Source organism: Poromitra crassiceps, assembly GCF_964638095.1.
Source record: "Poromitra crassiceps genome assembly, chromosome: 25".
NCBI classification, from domain to species: Eukaryota; Metazoa; Chordata; class Actinopteri; order Beryciformes; family Melamphaidae; genus Poromitra; species Poromitra crassiceps.
Window position 1 is genome coordinate 7845 of NC_139649.1, and position 9656 is coordinate 17500.

The 9656-nt window shown below is 45.5% G+C and overlaps 1 protein-coding gene across 1 annotated transcript in view; it reads right to left on the reverse strand.

Moving 5' to 3' along the window:
- Positions 1-407: 407 nt before the first annotated feature.
- Positions 408-9656, reverse strand: part of pde12 (phosphodiesterase 12) — a 10861-nt gene continuing 1612 nt past the window's right edge. The window contains exons 3-12 of the mRNA XM_083660719.1: positions 8886-9013; positions 8248-8381; positions 7754-7944; positions 6381-6805; positions 5634-5739; positions 5302-5446; positions 4258-4336; positions 4014-4136; positions 2370-2575; positions 408-2155 (exon numbers count right to left, since the gene is read on the reverse strand). Coding sequence (XP_083516845.1) covers positions 2036-2155; positions 2370-2575; positions 4014-4136; positions 4258-4336; positions 5302-5446; positions 5634-5739; positions 6381-6805; positions 7754-7944; positions 8248-8381; positions 8886-9013 — 1657 coding nt within the window. The 3' untranslated portion in view covers positions 408-2035. The remainder of the gene's footprint in view (positions 2156-2369; positions 2576-4013; positions 4137-4257; positions 4337-5301; positions 5447-5633; positions 5740-6380; positions 6806-7753; positions 7945-8247; positions 8382-8885; positions 9014-9656) is intronic.

The following is a 9656-nucleotide window of genomic DNA, read 5'->3' on the forward strand; positions in this document are numbered from 1 at the left end:
TTTTAACAGTTTGCTGAGCCACACGCTGAAAGTTCATATTTATTAACAGCATCATCTGCGACCTAATGCTCTTCGCTCTACTCTCCTCTTCTCTGATATTCTCTTCTCTCTCCTCTGATCTTCTCTCCACTCTCATCTCTTCTCGACCTCCTGAATGCTGCTAGATTAAAATGATGCTCAGTGGATTCAGATGTTGGGAATTGTGAGAAAATAGCTCCATCTGCTGGCCAGAGTCGAATATTGCTGAATATAACTGCAGCATCACTGAACTCTACTGCATATCACTGTGTTGAAACAGAGTTGTGATGCAGCAGTTTCATTTTGGAGACAAAGCGCATTATTTAACATGGAGTGTTTGATGATGTTTCTGATCTGAATCATTTTACCCTTTCAGCACTTGAAATTTTCATTTGAATGAAAAGAGAATTACAATGAGTTTAGTGAGTTTTTTTTTTTTTTTTTTTTTTTACAAGATGACAATAATATTAATATTGCTATTGGATTAAAAACAACAAATGTTGCTATGTTGCTCCTATGGGATTTGCATAAATGGTTAAGTACAGTGTGGTACCCCATAATTAGCCTATAAGTACATGATGGCTTCATGCGCCAGTGAGCAGCCTCCGTCCGAATGCATGGGTGGGCGTGGCTCGTCCCCTATCCAGTTCTTTTAATACATCCATGGATAAAACCATGGACTGTATCCCTCCTGGGTACATCTCAAACAGGCCCCTCCCCTCCCCCACTTCTGACCAATCACAGAAAAACAACGAGGCGACGAGGAGGGGCAGCAGAGGTGTAGGTGTTTATTTTTTTCCACTATTACTCAAGTTTGGTCTAATATGAATTAATGGATTAAAGCAGCTACGAGCAACTTTTTCGATTGTTATTAAACAGTATAATTACAATATTGATGCATCACATCTTACCTATAATAGTAGCTGAGACCAAAGCTGTGTGGATCAGAGATTGCTCCCTTAGATTATTATTAAGTCTGTGTCTGTCTAAACTCGCGTCAACAGGGGGCTCTCTCTCTCTCTCTCTTACCGCCGGACCGGCTAAACCCGGAAGTGAAACGCAGCTGCCTGCCTACCCCGTTCGCGCTGCCTAGCAACGCAGCATAAACAATGTGAATGCCACGCATACTCTCGCGAACATCTCTCGTTATATTCTAACAGGTTTTTTGGAAGTTATTTTGTGGTTATGCCCTAAGTGGCTGCTGCAAACCGTTTCATTTCACTTCCTGAACTTCCCTGGCCACAGACAGACTAACACTGGCCGATTCACTCGGGCTTCAAGCGAGACTACTCTGCGTTGGTCTCGTCGACTATTAGAGGTAAGATGTGATGCATTGATATTAAATTTATACTGTTTAATAACAATCGAAAAAGTTGCTCGTAGCTGCTTTAAATCTAGCATTGATAATGTACACAAATTTAAATATTGGAAAACATAACCCTGTTTAATAGCTTTTATGGCAGATAATTTTATAGTAGGCTCATAGGCCACGCCCCCTTTTAGGGGGAAAACCCTAAAAGACTGTACAAGAAGCTGAAAACACTTCAAACAAATTATTTAAATCAATATCGATATGCCGAAGAGTTGGTTTCACTAACAATAAATCAAAAACCCTGTATCGATCCATCTATCTATATATATAAAACACTTCTTTAATAACATGGAGGCCAGACGTCTGTATGATAAAACTGTATTTGAAGGTTGACCCAGCTCATACTTATTTACAGCATGTAAATAACATTTGGCCATTCTGACGCCTCAGAGGTGGAACTTGCGACCTGTGCGGTGCGTCACCACACCTGTGCGGTGCGTCACCACACCTGTGCGGTGCGTCACCACACCTGTGCGTGTGCGTCACCACACTGCTTGCAGATAAAAGTCGGTCGTTAGAAACCCCAGGAAGTCCAAAAGACAGGGGTCAAGGTTTCTGTCGTAGCTCACAGCCTGCACTCAGCCGACACGTTGGGAAAAATAATTTCCCACTTCAAAATGCAAAACGCCAGTCAGAGGTCAGAGGTCAGGGCTTCCAAAGCAGGTCACACACCAGGGCCATGTGGTCAGAGGGGTGAGCCACGCTGGGCAGCGCCTGGTGGGTGGTCACCTCCTGGTGGCTTGGCAGAGGAATCACCTGCTCAACCTACACAAACGCACACACACGCACGCACGCACACACACACACACACACACACACTTACTTCACTATTTTCTGACATTTTATAGACCAATCGGCTAATCGAGAAAATAATCGACAGATTATTCGACAATGAAAATAATGGTTAGTTGTGGACCTACAAACTGCTCTCCAATTCTAGTAGTGGGATTAGTATTCATATTATCATCATCATCATCACCTCCATCCTGTCCGGCTGTATGAAGATCCAGTCCAGACAGCCGTGGAATCCGCCCACATAGTTGGTGTAGGCTGGCTGCCCGCAGGCACTCAGCAGGGGGGCGAGGGGCGAGGACAGCTGCAGCCCGCACGCCTCCTCCGCTCCGGCTCCGCTCCAGTCCGGGTGTTCCTCCGAAACCACAGCCTCACTGACCAAGTGCAGCACACCTGGGGGTGGGGGGAGCATGAGAGAGAGACAGGTAAAGAAGGAGGAGAGAGACAGACAGGTAAAGAGGGAGGAGAGACAGAGACAGGTAAAGCTCTTTCGCTTTAGACATTCAGATATCACATGGACCCGTCCTGAACCAACCTATCTTCTTACCCTTCTTCAAAAACAAAACAAAACTAATGCTACTTATTTCTATGAAGGCTTAGCTGATGAAGACTGTAATGCACAGCTGGTGTCACTACTGTTGACAAACTGCACCAATGGTAAGGCTGCGATCACACAGGACCAGGCGCTGTGGCGAAGAAGCCAGTCCTCCCAATCATTTTAATGAGGGTAGTGCGTTTAGGCTGCAGGGGGCGCCGCAGGGGATGCCAAAAATACCGCAGCTGTCTTGCCGCGAAGAGTGGAAACAGAATCAACTTTTGGAGAAACGCAACCCGACTTCGCGCTGCGGTGGCCAATCACGTAGCCGGCGATCAGACCGGAAGACGCCGACGGGAAGAAGAACCTTGTTTACCATGTAGCATTATAGCATGTAGCTGTTTACTATGTAGCATTGTAGCATGTAGCTGTTTACCAAGCAACTGTGAAGATGGAAGAGAGAGAGTCTCGCCGTAGCCAGCCGTAGATAGATATACATCTGGTGCACGCCCGCCCCGCGTCAGTTTTTCCTACCTGTATAACTGTTGGTGTTCTATGAAAACATACTGTAGCCTACATGCGCGCACGCTGCATGAGCACACGTCACCATTTGAGTGTTAATTTTGTCAGCTATTTTTTTATGTAGTTTTACTCTTTGATTTGATTTGATTTATTTATTTAGATGGGACAATGCAAAATTAATGAACACAATAACCATGGAACAGATAAAAACATCTGGAACATAATAAAAGTGTAAAAATCGCCGGATTTAGCACAAGGCTAGTTTCCATCCCTTGTCCCCGAAACATAAAACACAAAAACATAAAAACAGAATATATAAAACAACAAAACATAGGCATCAAAGTGCTTTACACCCGTAAAACAAGTATACATGTGCAAAACAGCAAAACACAAACAGCAGTAATACACTCAAAAAACACAACAGTATACATTAAAAAGAAGAAAATAAAAAAATAAAAAAATAAAAAAAAGTTCAGAAATTGACCTTTTTACCTGTGGCCACAAGACTGGTGGCTTTTCAGCCATTCCTTCAGTGAACCCTTAACTCTTAGTCCTGTGTCAAATGTCCTTGTTAGTTTTTATCATATTTAGTCAACCTCATCCTGTTTTTATTTAGTCAAGTTTTAGACGACTAAAAGTCTGAGTATTTTAGTCTCATCTTAGTCAAAGAAAACTATTATAACTCATTGGGAAGATCTAGTAATCTGTTATTATGGGGGCGTCCAGGTAGTTGAGTTATGGGTGGGGGGTTAGCTGAGTTAGGGGTGGGGTTACCTGAGTTAGGGGTGGAGTTAAAGTCACCACAGAAGAGCAGAGGAGCTCCAGGTGCCACCTCACTGATCACATGACTCAGGTGTTGCAGAGCGACGCCCATCTGGATCAAGCGGACATTCCCCCCTATACAGAAAGCAAACTTAGTTTCCAGAACTTTATTCTTACATTCAGTGCAGAGAACAGCAAACTACGGTGACAGATGTGAAGGCCTGTGACAGCTGAGTTTGTCAGAGAGCTGTGCTACCTTTAGGGTGCCAGTAGAGATGGGTGTTGGCCACACAGATCTTCCTAGGTGGCTCATTCAGGTCCTCAAACACACTCACCTACAGAGAAATCACAGTCATGGATTATTATCTGATATTTCAAAATATAAATTCACAAAAGCTGGCCAGGTACTGGAAATCACAGCTAGCCTGCTGCAAGAAAATTCGATGTAAATTTTGACGTGCTGATCTTATTGTTGGAACAATGCCGACATAACACATCCAGTGTTTCACATGTATTATTATGGAACCCATAATAACGCGCCCTGTGCCCGCCTACGCAGCAGTCAAGCGCTGGGATTGGCCTGGAGCGAGCCAATACGCCCACATTTTTGACAGCTCAGGCTTCACACTAACCTCGCATCACCAGAGCCTCTCTCAAAGGAGAAGGCTCACACAGCGCAAATCTCCCGCACCCTCTGCATCCACGCGTCATATAATCAATCAATTATGGTCCCATGCGTTCCTTTATCGCAAAATAACTGGGATGTGGAGGCTAAATGACATCACATCCGTTTTGTTAGCGTTCCATTGGCAGAAAACTTGAGCTGGGAAGTTCACTGTTCATTGGTCAGATCCAGTCGCTAGCCAGGCTAGCCATTGTTAGCAATAACAGTCGATAACAAGGCATTTCATGGCATTTTGAGCATACAAACACTGCAGCAACATGTCCACACAGATAGAAGTCAGGCAGTGCTGTGTGTACAGCTGATTTAGTGAGACACAAACAAAACAGAAGTGCTAAACAACATTACTACGATGATAACTACTGTTGTTGCGCGGCGCAGCCATCTTGGATTTTTGAGGTCGGGGCTACTGAGGCTCCTACGAGTTTGGAATGGGAAATACCAGCTCTGGTGACGTCACCGTCCCAGCTCATGATGACCTTTGAAGTCGTAAGATTACCAGTTACCAGTTATAAAGGAATGCACGATTAATGTAACATGCGAACGCTAACGTGGCTTCATTGGATCAATATCGCTCGATTCTGGTCTTGGTCTTGATTCTGAGCTTTAAAGCCGTACCTGCAGAGCGGTGGACCTCTTCAGGATCTTGTCAGTCAGGACGGGGTTAACAGAAACTCTCCGCAGCAGCTCAGAGTGGATGGGGTCAGAGGTCAGCGCCTCGCTCAGTGCGATGTCATGACGGCTCAACAGCCTCAGCTTACACCTGTAAGCAAAACTCAGTTAGAGCACCTGAGTTCTGGAGTTATGGGCTAGAGGAGCAGGTACTGGGTTATTATGGGCTGGATTTGAATGTGAAGCAAGAACAAAACAGGATCTAAATGAGATACACGGAGAGTTGGACTAATCAATATGGTGATGTTTGCTCCTCAGGCGTGCTGACTCGGGCAGACCTGCGGTAGAAAGTGGCCAGTCCCTCATGCTGCTTCTCTTTGACCCGGAAAACGCCGTCCAGCCCGTAGGCGTCAAGCGCCGGCCCCAGGCTGTCAAGGAACACTCCTACAGGGGCCAGAGAGGGCCAAAAAACATGAGATAAAAACATACATTACATCTCCATTTGAAAAGGTAACATCCAGCACTAGTGTTGAAGTACTCGAGACTGGTCTTGGTCTCAAGACCACATTTTGATTGTTGTTGTTTGGATTCTTTTGTTGTTAACAGAGCAATGGTGTACAGGTTACGGCATCATTATTCGTCATGGTCATGAAACCGGTCCCGCATCGGTCTGGTCTTGGTCTTGGTCCCGGTCCCCAAATGTTTCTGCTACAGTAAACAGAGCTGAGCGGCTGGATGCAGTTACTCGGTCGGCCATGTTTTCTACTTTGAAAAGAGTCTCAATTGACCCAGAATTCATTGTACCCTAGTCCTGCTTAAGATAGTCAAGAACTAAACTGCTTTGTGCAACAGAGGAATTGAGATGTCTATCTGAAGTCTGACTATTTGTTCTATCTAAGCCATAATCAAAGTCTATCTTTGTGAAACCGGTCAGTCCCTCAAAATCTTTCTAAAGATGCTCAACAATCATAGAGGGAGAAATCCATCGCAGAGAGGAGAGGGGAGCCAATAATTATGGTCTATAATTTCATTATCTGAATAACACATGATATCTTTAATGATGTATTAAATAGTGTCCAGTCTACCGTTGTCCACTTCCTGCAGACAGATGATGTCAGCATTGTATCCTGCCAGCTCCTTCTTAATCAGGTTCTGTCGGTAGTCCAGCTCCAGGGCGTAGGGGGCGCAGTAGGGGTACAGCACCGTCTTGGACAGCTCCGTCTGGGCGTAGACGTCAGCCAGGATGTTGTAGGACACCGCCCTGACCGCCGACTCCGGCCCTTTAAGAGTGTACACGTGTCGGTCGTCGAACATGCACGCTCCCGGCCCCGCCTCCACGGCGCCTGTGGAGACTAGCTCCTTGGGCAGCCCGCGGCGTTTTCCATCTTTGGGCGTGCAGCGAAGTTTGAGCCTGGAGCCGATCTCCTGATTGGATGGGATGTAGACACGCCCACTTCCTGCCTCCATCCAACCACCTTCCTGACATGCGACGTCCCCGCCGGCTTCAGGGCTAGGAGCAGAACAACATGGAGGGGTCTATCAGCATCATAACTACACTTGTATTACACCTACCTAATGCTGCATTTGTTTATGTTCAGAGGTGGGAAGTGGGAAACGCTCTTCTGGTCAGTTACCTTGTTGTGTTTGGAGCATAGGTTCTTCTGGTCAGTTACCTTGTTGTGTTTGGAGCATAGGTTCTTCTGGTCAGTTACCTTGTGTTTGGTTGCATAGGTTCTTCTGGTCAGTTACCTTGTTGTGTTTGGGGCATAGGTTCTTCTGGTCAGTTACCTTGTTGTGTTTGGGGCATAGGTTCTTCTGGTCAGTTACCTTGTTATGTTTGGGGCATAGGTTCTTCTGGTCAAGTTACCTTGTTGTGTTTAGGGCATAGGTTCTTCTGGTCAGTTACCTTGTTGTGTTTGGGGCATAGGTTCTTCTGGTCAGTTACCTTGTTGTGTTTGGGGCGTAGGTTCTTCTGGTCAGTTACCTTGTTATGTTTGGGACATAGGTTCTTCTGGTCAGTTACGTTGTTGTGTTTGGGGCATAGGTTCTTCTGGTCAGTTACCTTGTTGTGTTTGGGGCATAGGTTCTTCTGGTCAGTTACCTTGTTATGTTTGGGGCATAGGTTATTTTGGTCAAGTTACCTTGTTGTGTTTAGGGCATAGGTTCTTCTGGTCAGTTACCTTGTTGTGTTTGGTTGCATAGGTTCTTCTGGTCAGTTACCTTGTTGTGTTTGGTTGCATAGGTTCTTATGGTCAGTTACCTTGTTGTGTTTGGGGCATAGGTTCTTCTGGTCAGTTACCTTGTTATGTTTGGGGCATAGGTTCTTCTGGTCAAGTTACCTTGTTGTGTTTAGGGCATAGGTTCTTCTGGTCAGTTACCTTGTGTTTGGGGCATAGGTTCTTCTGGTCAGTTACCTTGTTATGTTTGGGACATACTGTAGGTTCTTCTGGTCAGTTACCTTGTTGTGTTTGGGGCATGTTCTTTGAACCAGGTGAACTCAGAGTCTTGGAGGCTGCCAAACTCCACCTCCAGCTTGGGGCAGACAGGGAAACCGGCCAGCAGGGAGCCAGGTAGGGAGGCGGTAGTGAAAGTGGGCGCGTTCCTCTGCACAGAGTATTTAACATCTCCCACATGCAGCACCGCCCCGTCCTGCCATGGGGGGGGGGGGGGGGGGGACAAAATATCAAAATATTGACATGTAGTGGTACTACATGTCCACTTTGTAGTACATTGTTTCATCTCAGTTGTACCACAATGCAGTGAATAAATAAATATGTAATTCCTGCTTTATTCCTTTTTAGGGGTAGTTTTTCTTCTTCAGTTACACAGCTATCGTGATGCATCGCTGATTAATTGTCTTGCAATGTATGGAGTATCGCTGTACTATCGTTATCGTGGGTAATGTATGGTGATAGCATGGTATGGTGAGTTCCTCTGTGATGCCGGGCCTACCTGCCATGCCTCTGCGTTCAGCAGCTCGTCCGGCACCGCGGCCCCGTCGTAAAGCAGCCGGACTGGGACCGCGGGGTCCGGCCCCGCCTCACACGACTGCTGCCCACGCTTCTTCTTGGACTTCTTGGTCTTTCCTGCTAAAGGGAAATTGAAACTTAGTAACACGTGTTTTTTCCATTGTGAATCAGTGCAGTCTTTTCTTTGATGTAACAGGTGGCTGTTTCCGGTCATGTAAAAAAAGATACGATGAACAGTTAACCTAGCCCTAGTTGATTAATCGATCGACAGAAAATTAATTGACAACTATTTTTATAATCAATTAATTGTTTAGACTCATTTTTAAGAAAAGGAATACTAAGATTATCTTGTTCCAGATTCTTAAATGTGAATTGAAATGTGTGATTTTCTGGTTTCTTTATTCTTATATAACAGTAAACTGATTATCTTTGGGTTGTGAACTGTTCGTCAGGACCAAAGAAGACATTTGAGGACATCATCTTGAGCTTTGGGGAAAAAGTGATCAACATTTTTCACCATTTTGTGACATTTTATAGTCCAAAACGACTAATCGATTAGTCGAAAATAGGTTAATCGATAATAATAATAATAATAATAATAATTTAAAAAGAAAATCTTGCCCTTTCCGATGCTGTTGGAGATCCTGGCCAGCACCTTGCCCAGCTCTTCGGCCTGGTCCCGCAGCATGTGCTTCTGACTGCCGTCCAGGCAGAAGGAGATTGTGAGTTTGGGCTCCCCAGGAAGGCACCTGACCACCGCGGGGAGGCAAGTCAAGTCAAGTTTATTTGTATAGCCCGAATTCACAAGCATGTCTCAGAGGGCTTTACAGAGAATATGTCTAGCTAAGTCTAGCTAAGGACCATCAATAAACAGGATTGAACAATCTTATATTAGAGAGAAAGAGAGAGAGAGGATGGGGGAGAGAGGGGAGCGAGAGTAGGGAGAGAGCAGGGGGAGGGAGGGGGGTGAAGAGAGCAGCACAATATGGTTCATGTAAGCAAAGTCACGTTTAGTAATCCAATTATCATATACGCGGAGCAGCCATCTTGGATTTTTAATGTCGGGGCTGGTGAGGCTCCTCCAAGTTCGCCAGAGAAAATCCGAGCACAGGTGACCAGTTTTGCCAACTTAGTGCCTTTGTCACTAGATTTAGGTACTTTTCAGACCCCCCGAGTGACTTTATTTCCAATCTGGTGCCTTTTTCTGACCAGGGGAAGCAATGTAAATGTGTTGAATTGAACGGATTTTGCCTTTAAATTGGTGCGGCTGCTGCTGGGTTTTCTCTCTCTCTCCTCATCTCTGCCTGTCTGACACACACACACACACACACACACACACACACACACACAGCGCTTCAGTGCAGCCCCTCTCCTCCGCTGAGAGAGCAGCAG